The sequence below is a fragment of the Ursus americanus genome, chromosome 32, assembly GCF_024610735.1.
Source record: "Ursus americanus isolate L20-20 chromosome 32, mUrsAme1.1.p, whole genome shotgun sequence".
NCBI classification, from domain to species: domain Eukaryota; kingdom Metazoa; phylum Chordata; class Mammalia; order Carnivora; family Ursidae; genus Ursus; species Ursus americanus.
In genome coordinates, this window is record NC_142158.1 from 3,523,102 (window position 1) to 3,544,296 (window position 21,195).

General features: G+C 47.2%; 1 protein-coding gene across 3 annotated transcripts in view; it reads right to left on the reverse strand.

Annotated features, from left to right (window-relative positions):
- Positions 1–18,470, reverse strand: part of CARMIL1 (capping protein regulator and myosin 1 linker 1) — a 304,280-nt gene extending 285,810 nt beyond the window's left edge. For 2 of the 3 annotated variants that reach the window (XM_045800481.2, XM_045800480.2), the window contains exons 1-2: positions 18,023–18,470; positions 13,472–13,569 (exon numbers count right to left, since the gene is read on the reverse strand). In XM_045800481.2, coding sequence (XP_045656437.2) covers positions 13,472–13,569; positions 18,023–18,062 — 138 coding nt within the window. In that variant the 5' untranslated portion in view covers positions 18,063–18,470. The remainder of the gene's footprint in view (positions 1–13,471; positions 13,570–18,022) is intronic. The other variant, XM_045800482.2, reaches the window with a different exon arrangement.
- Between the last annotated feature and the right edge of the window lie 2,725 nt (positions 18,471–21,195).

A 21,195-nucleotide genomic window follows, 5' to 3' on the forward strand; every position in this document is an offset into this window, starting at 1 on the left:
GAAATGCAGGAAGAAGCAACTGGAGTTTGGCACCAAGAAACAGGCAGCAGGGGGGCGCCTGGGTGGCACAGCGGTTAAGCACCTGCCTTCGGCTCAGGGTGTGATCCCGGCGTTATGGGATCGAGCCCCACATCAAGCTCTTCAGCTATGAGCCTGCTTCTTCCTCTCCCACTCCCCCTGCTTGTGTTCCCTCTCTCGCTGGCTGTCTCTATCTCTGTCGAATAAATAAATAAAATCTTTAAAAAAAAAAAAAAAAGAAAAAAGAAACAGGCAGCAGGGACCCAAAGGGGCCAACAAACCCCTATGGGGATGAACGAGAGCCAACTACTGATTTTCCTGGGGTTTGGGTTTTCGGTTTTTTTGTTTTTTTTTTTTTTTTTGAAATCTGAGTAACTTGGAAGTGAAAGAGGGGCTTGAGCGTACTTCTGAACACACCTGAATTTGCAGCAAAAAGGAGGTGAGAAGAGATGCCCACTGAAACTGCACCATAACGCCTTCAGAGACACAGTCCTCAACTCTGTACTCATTAAGCCCTTTCTTAAAGAAAGATTTCCCAAAAACAATGCACCTTCCTTGAGAGCAGCAGAGTGAAAAAATCCTAAACCCACTTCTATCGACAAACTAATACCAGCTTAACGGAGCTTGGAGCAGAGAAAACATCCACACAAGCATCTTGCCCAGGACCAGGAGAAGAGCAAAGGAGACATGCTTCTCTTAGAATATTTATAGAACGTACACCAGAGCCATCTCTGACTGCGGACGCACAATCAGATTCTCACAATCGGAGCGTTCAGCCCCATCGCTGCACCGCCCCTCCCAGCAGCAACAGCCCCAAGCCCACTGATGACTTCCCGGAGGCCCGACGCCGTTTAAAATACTTTGTATGTAATCTCTCACTTACTCTCCAAACCAAATCCATGAAGCAGGTTCTGTCATTACGCTCATTTTGTAGACGATAAAAGTGAGGCAGAAGAGAGGGATCATTGGCCTAAAGTCAGAACATAACACAAAGCCATTTCAGAATTCAAACCCAGGCAGACTAATCAAGTAACACACACAAAGCTGCTACCAGAATGAAAAGCGTAAAAAGTCTGTGAAAACATTAAAAAAAAAAAAAAAAAAAAGCCATCCCTGGATTTAAGGCTAACGACGCCACAAGCATCACTCTCCAGGACATTACAAGGTGGAGCCCACGGCGCGTCTGGGGGCTCAGTCGCTTAAGCATCTGCGTTCGGCTCAGGTCCTGGGATCGAATCCCACAAAGGCCTCCCTGCTCAGCGGGGAGTCTGCTTCTCCCTCTCCATCTGCCCCTCCCCTTGCTTGTGCTCACGCCCTCTCTCTAATAAATAAAAAAGTAAAAATCAAATAAAAGTGGTGCCCTGCTCTGATGGATAGAGAAACTGGCTCTTCCTGGGGGAACGTGGAGCCAGAGGAACCGAGTGTGAAGGCTTCCTGCACGCACACGCCACGGACAACCCGCAGATGTCAGATATGAAGACTGATGTCACTTTCGTCTAATGGCCTCTCCTCTGCTCCAGCTGCTTTGTTCACAAGCCACGCTGGACAGGAAAGGCTGGCCCAACCTCTCATGTCCAGGCCTTGTGGAAAAACGAGGGGGACCGAAGACCACCCACCCAAGTCGCGTCCCAGGAGAGAGGGCCGTGGGCTACTGAGACTTGGAAAGTTTCTTCTGGAGAGGCCAAGAGCTGAAAAGGAGACAGCTCTCAGAGCTCACAGTTCATTCAGATGCTGAGTTTTGAGGGCACAGAAGCTCTGAGAAGGAGCAAGACGCCCAAGAGACCTAAGCGGACAAGTCTACACCAGCAAGCCACATCTTTGCAGTCCTTCGGTGCAGGCAAGTTTCAAAGGTCATCTGTCGGGAGGCAGTGAGCAGAGCTGCACAGAAAGTCTCCCCAAACCGCAACCTTTTCACTATCCCGAGGACTCAGGCAAAGAAGAGAAACCGGCCCCCTGTGATTTAAAAGAAAAGTTGCAGGCAGCCCCAGGTGCTCCAGTGAACCGTCCAGGATTGCTCAGGCAAACCAGCACAGGCAGGGCCTTCTCTCCAGGTCGGGGTTCCTTTCTCTTCCTATGAGGGAAGAGGACATCTTTCTTGGGTTGCTAGTGACAATCAACGTAGGACAGATGGGGTCAGGAAACCAAAAATGCCCACTGGGAACTTACCAACTGGCCCAGATGCCCACTGGCCCCACTTCCAGCTCACATTCCGTGAGGCTACTGCTCGGCCGTCGAGGGTCAGGGAAGTCAGGCCTCACTCGGCGCAGAGACGGCCTTTGGAGCTTGTGACATCTCTGTAACTGCCCCTCATCTAGGCCTCGTCTTCCCTGGTCTATTCCACAAAGGGACTAAGAATGTAGCCCAGAGGAAGGAAGGAGTCTCATGGGCTTGCTCTCTGAGGAATAATAAGGGGGTCCTCAGGGACCTCATCACCCCGCAAGCCAAATGGGCCACACCGACAGCTCTGGAAGGAGAGAGACGCAGGCTGAACCGCTGGCGGCTCAGTGAAGAGGAAGGGGCTCTCCGAGAAGCTGCTCATGGAGGGGTGCTCCCAGGTCCTTGCCTGGACATGCTCCCCAACCCCCGGGGCGGGAGGGTAGGCTGGGGGGGCGGGGACAGGTGGGAACAGAAGGACCAGGTACCGGCCACAGGACTGAAGAGATTGAGCATTAGCTACACGCACATGAAGTCAACTGACTTCACAACCGTCTGGAAGGAAAAGTAGTGTCTCCTTTCGTGATGACACTAAACTCTCCTCTAAGAGGCAGGACTAGCTGTCCACGCTCACGAGCTCGGGAGTCTCCTCAGCTACGCTTGGTCTGTAAAAATGGCCTGGGCCTCATCACTGGCAAATCTGCTCAATGATCATTTATAAAAGAGCATTCAAGGACCCAAGGGAAGAAAGTCCCAAGACAGGGGCAAAGATCAAAGATCGAAATCCTACGATACAGTCTCACACTGGTTAGGGTGCAGCTCAGGGGAAGAGGATGCTGATTCACTCATTCCAGGACAGGGACAGTCCAGAGCCGTGACTCTTGCTGACAAGCACGCTCACCACAGCGAGCAGAGCACACAGAATTGTCAAATCACGCTATGTTGTACACCGCGCTAACATAACAGTGCGCGTCATCTACACTGCAATAAAAATTTTTTAAAAAGCTAAGTTGTGGTCCATATATACAATGGAATATTACTCAGCTATCAAAAAGAACGATTTCTCAACATTTGCTGCAACATGGACGGCACTGGAGGAGATAATGCTAAGCGAAATAAGTCAAGCAGAGAAAGACAATTATCATATGGTTTCTCTCATCTATGGAACATAAGAACTAGGAAGATCAGCAGGAGAAGAAAGGGATAAAGAAAGGGGGGGTAATCAGAAGGGGGAATGAAGCATGAGAGACTGTAGACTCTGAGAAACAAACTGAGGGCTTCAGAGGGGAGGGGGTGGGGGAATGGGATAGACCGGTGATGGGTAGTAAGGAGGGCACGTGTTGCATGGTGCACTGGGTGTTATACGCAACTAACGAATCATCGAACTTTACATCAAAAACCAGGGATGTACTGTATGGTGACTAATATAATAAAAAGATATTTTTTAAAAAAGCTAAAAAAAATTTAAAAATTAAAAAAAGGGGGTCTATGACCGGAAACCCATTTGCAGTCGCCAGAAGACACAAGAACCACAGGACTCTAAGCCTGCCAATCCACCACAGGAGAAAAGACCACATGTCCACAGCCACACCGGAAAGGGCCTTAGTTGCCACAAAAAAAAAAAAAGAAAAGTTTGCCTTGGAGCGAGGGTCCAAGGAGTGCCGGCCTAAGAAATACAAGAACTTGAACAAAGAGAATGAGCCAGTCTGCGAAATAGTTTTTTTTTAAGACAATAAAATTGATGCGGTAGGGGAATTATTCTCCATTGAGACTTCCTGAATAACAATCAGGTGAAAAATGTATCCTTTAGAAAGCCTGTCAGGCAGCAATTCCACTTCCAGGAATTCATCCAGGAGAAATAAATATGAGCATGTACTCATTTATAAGGCAAAACACTGGAAGCAACCTAAATATCTCACAATAAGTGCTAAAGGACAGCAATTAATGAAGCGCCATGCAGGAATCCAAAACAGATACATATTATTCAATATATTCGCTATACACATACAATATTAATACATATACAATACATACACATTAGTGACGTGGAAAGCGCTGACCTTAAATACTATACTTTTAAGGTAGAGTACGAAATAGTATTCATAATTCCATTTTACAAACGCCATACATGTATATGTACATATGTGTAGAAAAATAAAAAAATACTGATATTTTTTCCAATGGTCCCTTCTGGATTGATCGCCTAGGTGCTATTTCAGTTTTGTTTTCCTATGTAACTTTTTAGTAATGCGAATAGTACAGATACATTCAAAATTTTAAAAAAACAAGAAGAAAATGTTTTCAGCGCCCAAGCAATGTGTAGCTGGTAGTCTTCACTGGACAGACCACAATACATTGATGTTTCCTACAGGGTCTAGAGGGACAATTCTGTGATAACACATATCACATCCCCCTTCGAGAGATGCAATCCATAGGAGCCGTTCAAGGTTCTGAGAAATTCTGTTTAATTCAGTTTCACCGTGTTTAGCAAATACTTTTGATCCCAAAACATCTAAAATTTAAAAGGCTCATTGACAAAGTAGGATGATTCGGAAGCAAGGTGATCAGAACAGTGAAAACTCTGAAAGCAACATCCTCCTCCAGTAAGACTTCAAGGAGTGAGCGTATTCAGCCTGAGGACGGAGAGATCAAAGGAAAAGGGTGCACCTACCATAGCTAAGAGACCGAGACACCTGCAGGCCAAGGTTCACCAAGGCACAATGTCTTCAAAACAGAAAAACTATCTCTCAAAACACATATAAGGAAAAGGAGTGGGTGAAAGTGAACAGACTGTTTTATTTACACACACACATACCCCAACCCAAGCATCCTTCTTTTCCCACCTGTACCTCTCTTTTCTCAAAGAGCTGGGGGAAGTGATCTATTTACAGAGAGAGAAAAATAGGGCACAGTAACAAAGATTTAGACAATATACCCTATATACCCCAAACCAAATTCTTATACTCTATTAAAAGAGAACAAGCATTTTAGAAAGGGGAGAATGATGGAGGTGGGGAGGCGGAATCTCCTATGCTTCATCAGATTTTATAAAGTTGCATTTTTCAATCTACTTTAACAATAGATATTAACAGTGTTTCCAATGAAACGAAACGGTGTTACAGCAACCCTTCACTAAAGTCTTTGTTTTCTCCATAACTCTGAAAAAAGAGTTCTCCCTATTCGTTCCATGTTTTGTGTAGATCTCCTGGCTCGTGCATTTCCACCATGCCCCTTTCACACCGCTCACACACACCCCTGCCTCCCCCGCCTCCCCAGGGTGGACCTAAATTCCCTGCTCCCCGAGTAGCTAAATCCCAGAGGATGGAAAAGAGTATCTTTTTAAGAACAATGAAAAGTTACACCAAGGCTGATATATGATGGAGGGCTCGAGCCCAAGGTCATTGGACTCTCCTATCCTAACTACAGCAGAAACAGGGGCAGTTGCAGATGACAGAGTAGGACGGAAATGCAGCTCGGGTAACAGGTGCATGTCGGCCAGAGCTCCCTTCTGGAAACATATGCCCACAGCCAGAGCCCGCCTCCAGCACCCTACCCAGAGATGAGTGGGAGCCGGCTGCAGCCTTGAGTCGGGGTAAAGTCTGAAGCACTTCAATATGGATTTATGTCTAATTTCCCAGGACTTTTGCCAGGCCCCTTGGCAATAAGGTGTGCTCTCTGATACCCCCCTCCTGAAGATCGTGTCAGTGCTGTTGCTGTTTTCTAAAGCTCAATTTTCTCGAGTCAGGTAACTTCACCCAGGTGCTCTGAAAATTACCTAAGCACTGAATTGTAAGTGATCCTTAAAAGGTGAGACTCCTAAAGGTACCACAAAGGGGACTGTTCGAATTACCCAAGAATTGGCACACAAGAGCCTCCTGCAAAGGCAGGTGAGCCCAAGGCCTGGGACAATGATCTTCCAAACATTCTGCAGAGGCCACCACGGTCTCCAGACATCTGATGTGAACTTCATCCCCCCATCTACCGTAACTACTGGAAGAAAACACACACGCGTGATCTGACGTGTTGCACCAAGTTTAACATATCAGAGGTAAGCTGTGCCGTCAGCATTAACCACGTTCATACCAAACTCAGAATAAAGCTGCTCCTGCCGTCTCGACTTGGAAAGCATCCTGAGACTGCAGTACCAGCTATTTTAAAAGCTGTGATATTTGCACCACTTAACTGGTGAATAGGGAGTCTCTCTATACTGTGCAGCCAAAACAAAATCCAATCTCCCCCTTCTATTTCTAATTTATGTTCATCAAAACAGCCTCGCTGAGATCGCTGATTGGGTTTATACTATTTTGGATGCAACTATAAATGTGCAAAACAGACTCCTAAAATAGCTTACTGTATGGGCTCCCTGGAAAATTAACGTGTTTTTAAAAGGTAATATTGGTTAAAAAAAAAAAAAAAGTCTGGACACTATTGGCCAAGGCAGACGTCTCCTGAAAGTAGCTGCAAAACACCAGTTCCAGAGCGGATATTTGTCTGCGAATGGACCGTTCCGCGGGCCATACCGCTGGACCAGGTTAGGCCTGAGGGAAAGCAGGAAAATGTTAAACAGACCGGCCACGGGAAATGAACGTGGCCTTGTCTCAAAGCACAATGCTTTCCATATCCGAGAATATCTGAGATTTAAAACCATTCACAACTAAGTGGGCCAGATACCTGCAAAACGTTTAGGAGAGAGAGAGTCTCCCTTTGAATGTATTTGTAAAATAAACAGGCGGTAGTAGACTTTATATTTTGAGTTAATGGAAGACAGCACTGCCACCAAAATAGTTTAGGGATACACGTCCCCTGAAATAACATCCTTACACCTTTTAACATTTTCAATATTAACTGACAGTTATTCCAACCAAACTTAATTAAGATGTTCAAAAGTTATAAATACATGTCAAATTGAAAAAAAAAAATACACTAAAGAGATTCTGGGGTAACTTTTCAAAAGGAAATAAATGAACAATGGATGATCTGTTTCCAAGAGAAAGGTAAGGCCGTTTCTCCTGCCTCCTCAGTGTAGCAAGAGAGGCAGTCCTGCTTTCCTTTCCTGCTTCTGGCCCATTTGATGAAGGGTGTGGAAGAACGAGGGGTTGGCAAAGATGATATAACTCGAATTCCAAAATGGGACAGAAAAAAAAAAACGAAGCTGAGACCAGAGATGAACCTTCCACGTGCTTCAGAGCTACCACCTGGGAGACAGGAGACCACATTCCCTTCCCAGAGGCCAGCAACACCAGAAGCAGGGGTGGGAGCAGGTCGCCAGGGACCCAGTTTCCTCCTGACAATGTTTTTCTTTCAACCATTATCAGGAAGGAAGCAAGGAAGCAAGGAAGGAAGGAAGGAAGGAAGGAAGGGAGGGAGGAAGGAAGGAAGGGAAAGAAAGCAAAGAAAGAAAGAGAAAGGAGAAGTGTCCAGGCAACACCAAACACCGTCAAAGACTTGGAGAGACTGCACTCCTCACATGCTGCTGGTAGGACTGACTACCCAGTGATACAGCCACTCTGGAAAACAGTTGACAGCTTCTTCTAAAATTAAACAGGCGATTCCAATACAAACCTGCAATTGCACTCCTTGGCATTTCTCAGGGTGAAGTGAAGACTCCTGTTCACACACAAGTCTGTAACTTTGTATCCATCTCAAGTTTTATTCCTAATACCCCCAAATAACCCCAAAACAGGAAACCACCCACAGGTCCATCAACAGGTGAGTGGACATCCAGACCACGAAACGGTCCCCGGCGGGGGTGGGGGGAACACAACGGCTACACACAACAACAGGGAAGAATGTCTAGGGAATTATCTCAGGTAGAAAAAAAAAAAAATCCCCAATAGGCATATATATTGTGTGATTACATTTATATAACATTCTTTTTTAAGATTTTATTTATTTATTTGACAGAGAGAGAGAGACAGCCAGTGAGAGAGGGAACACAAGCAGGGGGAGTGGGAGAGGAAGAAGCAGGCTCCCAGCGGAGCAGGGAGCCCGACGCGGGGCTCGATCCCAGGACCCTGGGATCATGATCTGAGCCAAAGGCAGACGCTTAACGACTGAGGCACCCAGGTGCCCCTACATAACATTTTTGAAGTAACAAAATTTTAAAAATGAAGAACACATTAGCAACTCCCAGGGGTCAGAGAAGTGGGTACATGGGTGTGGCCCAGAGAGGCAGGAGACGGAATCCTTGTGGTGGTGGAAATGTTCAGCATTGTAGAGCATCAACAGCAATATCCTGAACGTGATATTGCACTCTGATTTTGCAAGACAGCAGAAACTGGGTAAAGGGTACCAAGGATCTTTCTGTATAACTTCTCACAGCTGCATATAAATCTATAATGATCCAAAACTGATATGTTGAATTTAAAAAATACAAAAATTAAAATATTTTTGAAAGTCCAGGTACTGGGGCACCTGGGTGGCTCAGCTGGTTAAGCATCTGCCTTCAGTTCAGGGCATGATCTCAGGGTCCTGAGATCGAGTCCCGCATCTGGCTCCCTGCTCAGCGGGGAGTCTGCATCTCCATCTCCATCTGCCCCTCCCCCAGCTTGTGCTATCTCATTCTCTCTCTCAAATAAATAAATAAAATCTTTAAATAAATAAATAAAAATAAAAAGCCAGGTACCAGAAAAATTGGGTAAAGATTCAACTAGCAAATGAGAAAATGGAATGAGAGTCTAAGACAGACAGAATCACTTCCTGATGATACACCCCACAGACAAGAGAGAAGGTATTATAGCAACAGATGACATGTCCCAGTGTGTGGCCTTCAGCAGACCTGCCTGCAGCTTAGATAAAAAGTACAGGGCCCGTGGACCACCCCTAGGAGAGCCGCCCTAAGAACCGACAGCCTGTTCCAGCCTCTTCTGTCTCCCCTTTAACTGTCCCCAGAGGCCCCAGCTCAGCTCCGCTCCACCCTGGTTTCCTAACGTAGAGTCATTAGGGTCTCTGGCCAAATAAAATCGAGAACAACAGCATACTCCAGCTCATTCTTAGGAATCAACAACGCCCATCGATGTATTACTGGCTCTGAAAAGCCACAAAGTAAAGACACTCATTTATCTTTAACACCCTGATTGCCAAATGTATGTGACCACAGATCCCCCTCATCCCACACATTCTAGCACTTCTGATTCCATGTGACCAGTGCCCTACCTGCAGAATTTCAGATCTGGTCAGTTGCCCTCTCTCCTGCTGGAAAGGAGACATAAGCTATAAATACTCTTCTTGGCCTTATGGGGAACTGAACCCCTCAATAAAGGCAGGAGATACCCGGGCATCAGGAGGGGCATTTTCAGTGCCACTGAGAAAACAAGGCAGGCTCTCTCAGTTCCTCTTGCTTTATCCTTTGTTGGCTGTTCATCACGTGCTGGGCCTTCACCAAGCAGTATTAAAACCTATCCTAGTTAATCTTCAAAGCAGCCATGTACAAACAGATACTGTTGCACACCTGTTTCACTAGAGAAAGGAACTGAGGCTTAACAATGTTATAAAGCGGCTGGGCTGCACTGTGACTCAGGTGTGACTCCAGGGCCCAAGTCCTTAACCACTGAGCCCTATGGCCTCCCTGGAGAGGGGAGGATAAAGTTCACATAAAGGTTATTAGAAACAGGTGGTGAGAAGAGACCTCTTTAACCAGCCCCAGTTTCACCTGATATCCCGATGGCAAGGAAAGGCATCACCTCTATGCCTGGCCACTCTCCACTTTGCACCTGCTGCAGCCCTACTGCTGCGGATGCTTCTCTCACATGTAAACCCCGTCTGGCTTCCAGGTTTACTCTGTTTCCTTTGTCTATGACCCTTGGTAACTCCTACTCAGCCCCCAGTGGCAGCTCAGGGCTTCCTTCCTTCTAGAGCTCTTCCCTGATGCACCAGCCTGAGTCCATGGTCCCTCATATGTGCTGTAATGACAGCCCCTGTCATCGTGCTCATAGCACAACTCGAAGCACAGCCCCCTGACATGTTTACCTCCCCAGCCAGACTGCGAGCTCTGAATACATGACGTCTTGTACATGTAATAGGCATGGCACACAGGACGTGCTCTATCAGTCTGGAAATTATGCATAAATCCATCAGTCAACCAAATAAACACAAGGATTCCTGATCCTTCTAAGGTCCAAATCTCCTGACCACTGGGTGAAAGTGAACAATAAGCCAAAGGACGTTTTCTTTTTATTTTGAAAACAATGGTGAAGCAGGGGCGCCTGGGTGGCTCAGTTGGCTCAGCATCTGCCTTCAGGTCAGATCATGATCCCAGGGTCCTGGGATCGAGCCCCATGTCGGGCTCCCTGCTCAGCGGGGAGTCTGCTTCTCTCTCTCCCTCTGCCTCTCCCCCCACTCGTGCTTGCGCACTCTTTCTCTCTCTCTCAAATAAGTGAATAAAATCTTAAAAAAAAAAATAATGGTGAAACAGATAGGCTCTGAGTGAGGCAGATCTGGGTTCAAATCCCAGCTCTGTCGCTAACTAGCTAAATGACCTGAAGCAACTTACTTAGCCTCTCCGAATCTAACTGGAGATATAAACAGTGCGACCTCAAGGATCTGCTGCGGGATTGAATAAGGTAATGTATGACTCAGTGTTGCACAAAGAGCCTAGCACTTGGGCAATGTTCAATAAATATTAGCTATTACGACCATGAGAAGAAGCAAGATGAAGATACACCCTCAACGGAAGATAAGCTACAAATTAAAGTCTCCAACTGTAAAAAAAAAAAAAAAGGAACTAAGTGACCTATAACACACATACTCCCAACCTCATAAGGAAGGAAGGACGCTAAGAGCAGGCACTGTGGGAAAAGAAACAAAACTCAAACAACATATATGGAAGGTATTAAGCCAACTCATTTATTACCAATGTTAGTGGACTGACAGCCAAAGAAACTCAGAAATGAACATCATAAAGAGATTCCCCCAGTGCTTTCATTTAAGTAATTGAATTTCTCTCAATCCAGAAACACCAAAATCAACAACGTGAAGGTCAGTTTGTCATTGACTATCTTGCTGCGACCTGAATATTTCTATTAAGATTGTCAGACTCTGAGTATTTCCATTAATAATTCCTGTCCATGCACGTAAGGAACAGCCAAAACAAGTTTATGCCAAATTATCAGAAACTACTTAGGTTCCAGATCTGGGGAAATAAATACTTATATTCAAAGACAGGTATAGTTCGGTTACAACCTTAACTCCAGCTTATGTTGAGATGTGGGGGTTGAGGGCGGTGGGGGTGTATGTGGGGGGGGTCCTTAACTTTAAGTACTAATCATAACTATTTGTGAATGGTGCTAATTCCGTTCTACTGGATACTTATGTTTGTCTTTGTACTTTTCACTTTGTAAATCTTACTCATGGCACAGGCTCCTTCCTCGTACAATGAGCAGTATCCACACCAAATAATACCCCACATGAGGCCAAGCTGGTAGAAAAACCACTTGACTAGGACAGCTCACTTAGATAAAGGTGGATCCATTTACATCTTCACTTTAAATGTATAAGGCAACAAACAGCAGAAACAAAATGTCTTCTCTCTCCACTACCACCTCCCCAAAATATCACTACCCTATACCATTAAGTAACATACACTCTAAGGAAATTTACTCTTGATTAAAACAAAATAAATCAGAATGACGGCACCCATCGTTTCTACTCTTGGTAACCCTAACAATGCAGGTGACACAAACACACTTTGTCGCAGGGCCAGAGCCCCCTCCATCAAGTTTTCCCACTTCAATTTCTCTGCCATCCTGACTTGCACACATGGACCAGAGAGAAAGAGAAGTCGTCCATCAACAGCATAATCCTTACATCTACGGGGGAAGGCAGCCAGATATTCTGAAAGATTCTCCAGACAGATGTTATCAGAAAAACACTTGAGGGGCGCCTGGGTGGCACAGCTGTTAAGCGTCTGCCTTCGGCTCAGGGCGTGATCCCGGCGTTAGGGGATCGAGCCCCACATCAGGCTCTTCTGCTGTGAGCCTGCTTCTTCCTCTCCCACTCCCCCTGCTTGTGTTCCCTCTCTCGCTGGCTGTCTCTATCTCTGTTAAATAAATTAAATCTTAAAAAAAAAAAAAAAAAAGAAAGAAAAACACTTGAGATTGTGGCAAATTCAACTGAAGAAACAGAATATGAAAAATATTCTCTTTCAATGACAGGTGCTTGGAATTTGTTTCAAAATACTCCAAGAGGGGGGAAAAGAAAGCTGTGGGGAGACCAACAATATTGGTGAAACACGAAAAACTGTTGAAGCTGGATGAACATACACAGGGTTCAATATGCTAATCTCTACTTTGGCATATGTTTGAAAATTGCCAATGATAAAAGATAAATAGAATATTCTCTCCAACAAAAACATAAACAACACATATTCCCCTAAGGCTAAATCTAGGTTTGCCACAGTCTCAACCTAGGAGCCAATATAATACCACAAAGGGCTCCTCACCTCTCTAGAGCTATAGTCCAGGTTCCGACAATGCCCTCCTGCACTCTGTACCCAGCACGGTGCAACCCCTGGGCCCCCAGGAGCTCCACCACACGCTGGGGGGGCCCAAGTCCAATCTCAGCACTAGCAGATACTGCCTGCACCAGGCATTTCCCTTCAACACACCAAACGTCCCCGTGAAATGACAGGTGTCTTCTGCCCCTGGAGATGAACTCCGATACAACATCTGAGAACATTTAGTTACATAGTTAGATCAACATGAGATGAGTTTTTAAACTCCTCCCTAAGTCCTCACAAATGAAGTCATACAATCAGCCACAACAAAGATAAACTATATATAAGCTCCATTTCACATTAAATTGAATAATTTGAAAACAGGCTGTAGAAGATGACCTCAGTGTGGGTGACTGGGACAATTTTAAGAAATAACCTCAATCTCGGGGCGCCTGGGTGGCACAGCGGTTAAGCGTCTGCCTTCGGCTCAGGGCGTGATCCCGGTGTTCTGGGATCGAGCCCCACATCAGGCTTCTCCACTGAGAGCCTGCTTCTTCCTCTCCCACCCCTCCCCCCGCTTGTGTTCCCTCTCTCACTGGCTGTCTCTATCTCTGTCAGATAAATAAATAAAATCTTTAAAAAAAAAAAAAGAAAGAAAGAAATAACCTCAATCTCGAAAATGTAAATATCCTACCATTACCTTTCAACGGGCAGACATTCCAATTAATCCAGGACAAAATGGCCCTCAGAACTTTCCAGCAAAATATGAAACATAGCACTTGAGTTGCATGGAAATTAAGCAATCAAAACAATGAAGAGGAAAAACACTTTCTCTTCCAAACGTTTTAAGAAAACGAGAATACTTACCAGCACTTTGTTTTCAACTTTGTCTCCCTTAAGTTCCAACTTTACTTTCTTCTTCACTGCAATTTTTATCTTTCTGCCAATAACATCCTTTATGCTTTCTGAAAGAAGGGAAGAGTTTCATTATATTCTTTTATTAATAAGAAAAAAGCACTGGAGAGGGGAGAACATTTGAAGGAGTATTTTTGGTTGTTTTTATTATTGTGGTTTTTCTTTTTTTTTTTTAGCTTGTTTTAACAAGCCTGATAGTAATCAGTCACATAGCTAATGAACACCTACTATGTGCGTTGTACTGTGCGCTCAGATGCGGAGGCCAATATTAGAGCATGTAACATAATACCAGTTCACGCAAAGCACGACATAATCTCGCTGGGCAAACAGACACACACACAGGAAAAACACGAGCAATGTCAGGAAGGATCATGGAGGCCTGTGCTGCATGCAGACCGTAAGCACAATAGGAATTCATAAACTCCTTTGGCTAGTTACCTCTGGTCCCCAACAGCCTCTGTGTTCATCACAGTGGCATAGAAATACTACCATTTTCTGGGAGTGCCTGACATCAGAGTTGGGAAATATGGCAAAGAACCAGAACCAGACTGGACAATTCAGCCAGGGAAGGGTGATCCTGGCCATCTGTCCTTCCGAAGGCATCACAGCACGACACCCCAAAGAGTGGGCAAAGGCAACAAGAAAGGAAGAATCAAGAGAGAAGGAGAGACTTCAAAATCTAGATGGTGGCAGGAACGACTCCAGGGAAAGCTCCAAATGGAATAGGTCTCAAATCAAACTCATTCCCCTCCCCACTCCTCTGGCCACTAACAAAGCTACAAATTTGAAAGCCAGTCACCTACTCTCCTAGAACTACGTCCTAAACAGCTCCCGACTCCCCTGGGCTTGACCCTGCGTCCAAGGCCTCAGAATCTCTCAAGACAAGTCCATGATGTCCCACCTATCAGCTCTCTGTCCCCTCCCGGACCAAAGGGACCCTCTGAAAACAACGGGTCTGATCACATCACTCTTGCTCTACGAGCTGCTCTCATTTTTGGATAAACCCCAACCCTGCAGCAGGCCACTCAAGGTCTTCCACATTTTTTTCAGTTTAACTTCTCAGCACACACACTTAACAATCCAGGCATCCCTATCATCTCCGTCTGGCACACCCCCAGCATTCTGTGTGTACTATTCTCTTTCCTGGGACGCCCCTTCCCTAGTCACCTCCTGGTTACGTCCTACCCCAAAATACAGCAACCTTGGCTGCCTGGGTGGCTCAGTCAGTTAAATGTCTGCCTTCAGCTCGGGTTGTGATCTTGGGGTCCTGGGATGGAGCGCCACGTCAGGCTCCCTGCTCAGCAGACAGCCTGCTTTCCCTCTCCCTCTGCCTGCCACTCCCCCTGCTTGTGCTCTCTCTCTCTCTCTCTCTCCCACTCCTGCTCTGTCAAATAAATAAATAAAATCTTAAAAATATATATATATATGCCATATATATATATATATATATGCCATATATATATATATATATATATATATATATATGTGGCAACCTCCTCTACACTCCCAAAGATCTGTATTCTATATTATAATCATCTTGGCTTATTCATATATTCAACAAATATATGGACACAGGAGGAGCTCTCGTATGCCAAGTGTTCAACTAGCTGCTGGGACACCGACAGCCCCTGCCTTTTGCAGGTGCTTACAATCTAGAGAAGGCAGATAAATGCCTCCAGACAAATCCACACTCACTACACCATGAGATCACGGACAAGGAGATTCCTGAAGGTTTTGGGAAGGAGGGGACCCAGAGCAGAATCTTAAAGGAGCAGGACACAGACCACTGGTCCAAAGTACAGTGTATAATACAACCCAATGAGGTGCAGAAAAAAAATAGAATTTTTGCTTCTATTTGCGATGTACTCCAGTTTGTTTTAAATTATACTTACTAAATGAAGTACGTACGTAGTTTAATTAGTAAATATGTTATGAAGAGGTAATCAAATATTCTTACTAGAAACCCACCACAAAAGTTTAGAGCTGCTGAAGTTAGATAAGAGTGAAGAAGGAGAAGGAAGAGCGTTGCCCACATGGAGAAGAGAATGGAAACAAGAGAAAGGGCAGCTTGTGGGGGGGACCAGCCACCAGGTGGGATGTTTGGGGAAGTAAGGGGGCAAGTGGGGGACCTCACTGCGCTGGGAGATCTCTATGCAGCTCCTATCTTATCAGGGCTCAAAACAGATAAAGGCTACTCCTCCCTCCCAGAAAAAAGGCATGTGGGAAAGCAACATATGAAACAGACTTAAGAGGGGTGCCCGGGGGGCGCAGTCAGCTGACCAACCCGACTCGGTTTTGGCTCGGGTGGGGTCGTGATCTCTGGCAGGATCAGCCCCATGTCAGGCTCCACGCTGGGTGTGGAGTCTGCTTGGGATTTTCTCTCCCTCTCCCCCTCGTGCTCTTTCTCTCTCTCTAGAATAAACAAATAAATCTTTGGGAAAAAAAGGAAAAAGAGAAATAGACTTAAGACCATACACACGTGGAAAGGGACTGGAAAGTTATACACCAAACGGTTAAAAGTAGCTATCTCAGAGAGGTAATACAGCTGACAGTCTTCTCATTCTTAGCGTTTAAATTTTGTTATGAAAAGCCTGTATTTCTTTCATTATCAGAGAGATACACACTGCATTTTTTTTTTACCCTTCTGAGGGATTAGTTTAAGGGAAGACACTGAGGTTTTCACATGGTTGCCATTTTGAATTGATCTGAGTGTAACTTTGTGAACACTTGAAATTAGAGAAAAGCAGGTGCAGGAATTTCCCCTGTCCCAGACTAATTAGACCAGTCAAAGGCCCAGAAAAATCATACCGGGCATGTCACAAAAGCATGTGTCACTTGGTTGAAGGATATGTGAGCTGGGCAAGAGTCGATAAACACACAAATTTCATGTCTAGATAAGGATTAAATCAACTTTTCAAACATACCAAAGGATTTATTTTGAGAACCATTCACATAAACCAGGTATCTTCATCCTTCCCTTCTCTCTTGAGTCTGATAACTACCTAAACTTTAATTACCAGGCTCACGGACAACTAACTTGAAAATCTGCCCCCTCTTTAGCTATCCTTATCCCCTGGTCAGGAAGGCCAGCCCTCCCCCTAAACTTTCTCAGGACCTCCCCGGGCATCCGCAGGGACTCTGGGCATTCCTTTCCTCTTCCGGGTAGGCTGGGTAGGCTGCTGGGAAGATCTCAGCCTCCCAGAACCGGACGGGCCACTGGCTCCCGCAAAGGCAGCTGATGCTTTATCTCAGGAGCCAGCTCCACAGGGTTGGGGAGAGAGAAGAGGCCAGAGTGGGGGAAGGGGGCGCTAACTTCCTATCCTAAATTTGGGTAAAAGTTAGGATTGGGTTTTTTGGGTGTTCTTTTTTTTTTTTAATTTAACAAAACCTGAAGGTTTCATACAAACCTAGCAACAGCTTCTTCACATCAAGTGTCCCCTGCTGAGTGAGGTCACTAATGATGGAAGACACACAGACTCCTCCAAAGTATTGTGGCTAAGAGGAGAAACCGAGGGGCAAATTTCTCCTGTGCAGACGAACGGGCAGGGAGAATCTCCTCTTGCTGTCAGCCCCGACTAAACAGCATCTTTCTGTGCAGTGTGCCAAGGATGGTACAGTAAGGAATACAGGTCCCTAGGGCTCAAAACGCGCGCACACACACCTTGTTAAAATCAACGTGCTATACATACACACGCTTAAACGCTGGGTTTTCAGAACACTCATCCCCACCTCATTTTAGTTCTGCCATGTTAACCCTCCACATAATTAAGTTAAATCCCAGCATATAAAATCCAGCCCAACCCCCCGACACACACCAAAAAAAAAAAAAAAAACCAAAAAGCAAAAAAACCTCAAGGGACTCAAACAACGGGTCACCCTGCATAGGGTGCTGCGCACTGGTTCTCGGACATTCGGGATGCGGAGAATCGGTAGGTTAACTATTATTAAAATAAGCCTGTAGCATTAACCCTCAGTTTCCCTGCCCGAGCGTGCGTCACTCCTGTAACCCTTTCGCTCCCGGCTGGCTGGGCAAAGCCACGCCTCGCCTGGCTCCGTCCGCGCTCCAGACTAGCGCCCCCTCCCCGGAGTCTGCGTATGGGAGGAGCACCTCCCGGGGGTAGGAGGAGGGAGGCGGGCAGGTGCCTGAGACTACCCACTGTGCGCTCGCCAATCCCCCTCCCCCCCGGCCTTGCACTGGCCTTTCCCGGACTTCCCCGAGTTTGGGGCAGTGGACTGGTCGCTGTAAAGGGTGCTCCTGGCTTCCAGAACTCCCAAGCCCGAGGCAGCCCGCCCCCCTCTTCCGCCCCCCACGGCCGCCCTCCCCGGACTGGGCTTTCCAGGCGGCGAGACGCGAGCAAAGTTCCCGGCGCCCCGCCCAGCACGGCTGCGACCTGAGGGGCGCCGCGACTTCGCGGGACCTGCGGGAAGGCGGAGGAGGGCAGGGGGGCGGCGGGGAGGGGTGCGCAGGGGCAGACGGCGAGCCAGCGGCAGCGCCACTCTTACCTGTCAGCTCCCGGGGAACCTCGGAGCTCTCCTCGGTCATGGTGGCCCTCCAGGCGCGGGGGCAGTGCCGGTCCAACTCTGATTTACGACCCCCCGCCCTCCCCCGAGCCCCTCAATTTTGAGAGGCAGATGCAGCTTGCGCACGGGAGTAGGCGAGAAAGCGAGGGCGGAGATACAATTTCGCCGCGCCCCCCGCCCCTCCAAAAAAAAAAAAAAAAGAGTCCCAAATACGAGGTGGGTCTGCGGCGGCCGCTGCTACATGTCGCCTCCCCGCAGTTCCCGGCGGCGGAACGCAGACCCGGGGATTCCGAGCGGGCGCGCGCGGCGGCTCCCGGCTCCCGGCGGCGCTGCTCCGGCCGCGGCCAGCTCTCGCCCAGCCCCGCGCCGCGCCGCACCTACGGCCCTAGGTGAAGGCGGAAGGCGTGCGGAGAGGGCGGGGAGAGCGGCGCGGGCGGCGGGGCTAGGGTTTCCTCGCGCTCCTGCCGGGCTGAGGTGGGGCGGGGGCAGCTCCGGCCCTCCTCCTCCTTCCCCTCCTCCTGCTCCTGCTCCTCCGGCGTCTCCTCCTCCGCCTCCGCCCGCTCCCCTCCTCACCTCGCGAGAGCCGGCCTCCGCTCGGGTCCCAGGCCGGCCTCCCGCGCCCGGCGCTCGCTCCCCCGCTCGGGGCGCCCCGGGGGAGGGCCGCTGCGCGGGGCTGCGGCGGCGGCGGGCAGGCGGGCGCCCCTCTTTGCAGCCTCCCTCCGCAAGCGCCCGGGCCCTGCGTCTGGAGAGGGGGCGAGGGAGCGCGGGAGCGCGAGCCCGGGAGCCATCTGCTGGCTGCGAGGGAGGCGAGCCGGGCGTGCACGGGCTGCCCGAGGCCCTGTCCCCACCTCCCGGCGGGCCGAGCGAGCACGAGGACGGGAGACTGCAGCGCCCGCAGATTCCGCAGACCCGTCTGCGCGGAAGCCCGTTCTGTCTGGGACCCTTTTCCGCACTTTCCTTTCTCAGCCCTCCCTGTGGCATGCTGTCTTCTCATCAGCGTGATTAATTTTCTATTTCTGGTGAGCAGGAGCTAGACGAAACCCGGAAACACTAACCATATGGGGAGAAGACACTTTTTTATGTGCTCAGCCGGCGCCCCGCAGCCGCCGTTGGCAATCCCAAGACCTTGGAATTGAGAGAGCGCTTTGGAGAAAGCGTTTCACTCGCGGCGGCATCTCCTCTAACCCCAGGGCTTAGTCGGAGAGCTGAGCAGCGCTCGCAAAAGCCAGAGTAGGGCGGTATGTAGATCCTACCTGGCCAGAGTAGATCCTACCTGGCCCAACTCCCTCCACTTCCCCAGACGCTGCCCCCCAGAGAGACAACTTCGGGGCCAGGAATACTTCTGAGCGCCTCAATTGTTGCTTTCTTTCCTGGCTGCTGGGAAGGTCTCTGTCGAATCAGGTTCTGTTTTTAAAGGACAAAAGAGGGGAAGAAGGAAAGGAAAGGGAATCTCCTAGTTCTAAACACTGCTGTCGACCTTGGATCCGCAGGAGTGATCGGCAGCCTCTCTGCCTGGCGTTACCATTAAGACATGTCCCAAGGTGACCCTCGCTACCCTTGTAAACTCTCCCATTCCGCGCTCCTACAGCCTGACTCTCCAAGACTATTTGCTTTCCCCATTCCATTAAGGGCTATTTGATTCCTACCTGTGTTTTCAATCCAGCCCGATATGTACCTTCTCTGTGAAGATTCTCAGGGGTTTTCAGGGCACTGTGATCCCGGTATTCAAAACCAGCAGAGCACAATGCCTGAAACACTTTGTAAGCCCAAGCCATTCAGTGCCATCTTTCACTGCTTGTGTATTTGTCTAGTTTTACTGCTTAACTCTTGCATTATTCCCTGAGTTTGGGTTTGTCTGCCCAACTAACTAGCCTGTTGGCAATTTGAAGGCAGAACTTTATCTCAGGCTTTTAAACACCCTCAACAGACTTGTGCAAAATAGGTGTTCAATAAACGTTTGTTTACTGGTTTTAAAGCTTGTGGCCTCAGGCTCCTTGATGTTTGTCTCAAAAATTGGAACTTGCTTTAAGTTAGACATTTCCTTTGTGCATTAAATATCTTTTTTATGCAATAAATGGAAATTAACATCTCAAAACTATCTTCCACTCAACTGTGTGTGTTCAAGAGGCTTTTTCTGGCACACACCAATGGAGTTTCAGAAATAGCCCTGAAGGTTCCAAACCATGTGGTAACTTGTGAAAATAAGGACAAAAGATTTTTTTTTCCTGTGGCCCGGGGTGATGGAAAGAATAAAAGAAAGGCTGTATGGCGGTCCTGTAATTCAGTGCTCCTTGGCATCTTGTAAAGGAAGCTGGGATTTCAATAAAAGAATCCATTTTTTTCACTGCAAGAAGGGTCTTGATTGGCTCCTGCATCTTTGAAGGCATGGATTCAAATGAACCTCCTATCTCGATACCAAAAAAGGACTGGCTGATTTTGGAGATCATTGACTTCTTGGGTGCAAAACTCAAATATGTTTCAGAATAGCAAGCGGAGAGCTCCAGGGAGCATTGTTCGTAATGCTGCATAGCCCAGCCAGCAGTAAACGTCCCCCTGCACAATACAATCATGGTGCCAGCTTAGAGAATGCATTTCGAATTCTGAAATGCGTGCTTATTGACTGAAATCTATCCACCCCTCCAATGCTGCAAACTTTTCCTCAGCGAAACTGCCCTTTAAGTTCCAGAATTGTAAGGTCGTCCCTGCCTACATACCTTCTTGATTAAGAGAGCAGTTAAACCAGCACATGAAAGTGACTGTTACTATAAATGAGATGAACTACAGCTTCATCTGAGTAAATATTTATGTATAGCTGTGTTTGGGCATTACAGCTAGCACTGATCAACTGGAATCTATTAGAAAAAAAGAGAAAGCTCATTTCAGAGAATCCCTACTGCACCTGAATACAGTTGCAAAATGTAATATAGGCGGAGTAACAAAATTATTTTAGAAAATCATACATAGACTTTTATTTTTAGTTCATAGGCGCACGTTCATATCCATCTAGTATATTTTGTAGTGCATTCTGGTGAGAAAGTACACTTTGAATTTTAAAATCTGCCAAAAATACTAATGTCTCTAATGATCTAACACACTATCCTTGGAACCATATCATTTAATGATTAAACCCATGGAGACAAAACAAAAAAAGAAAT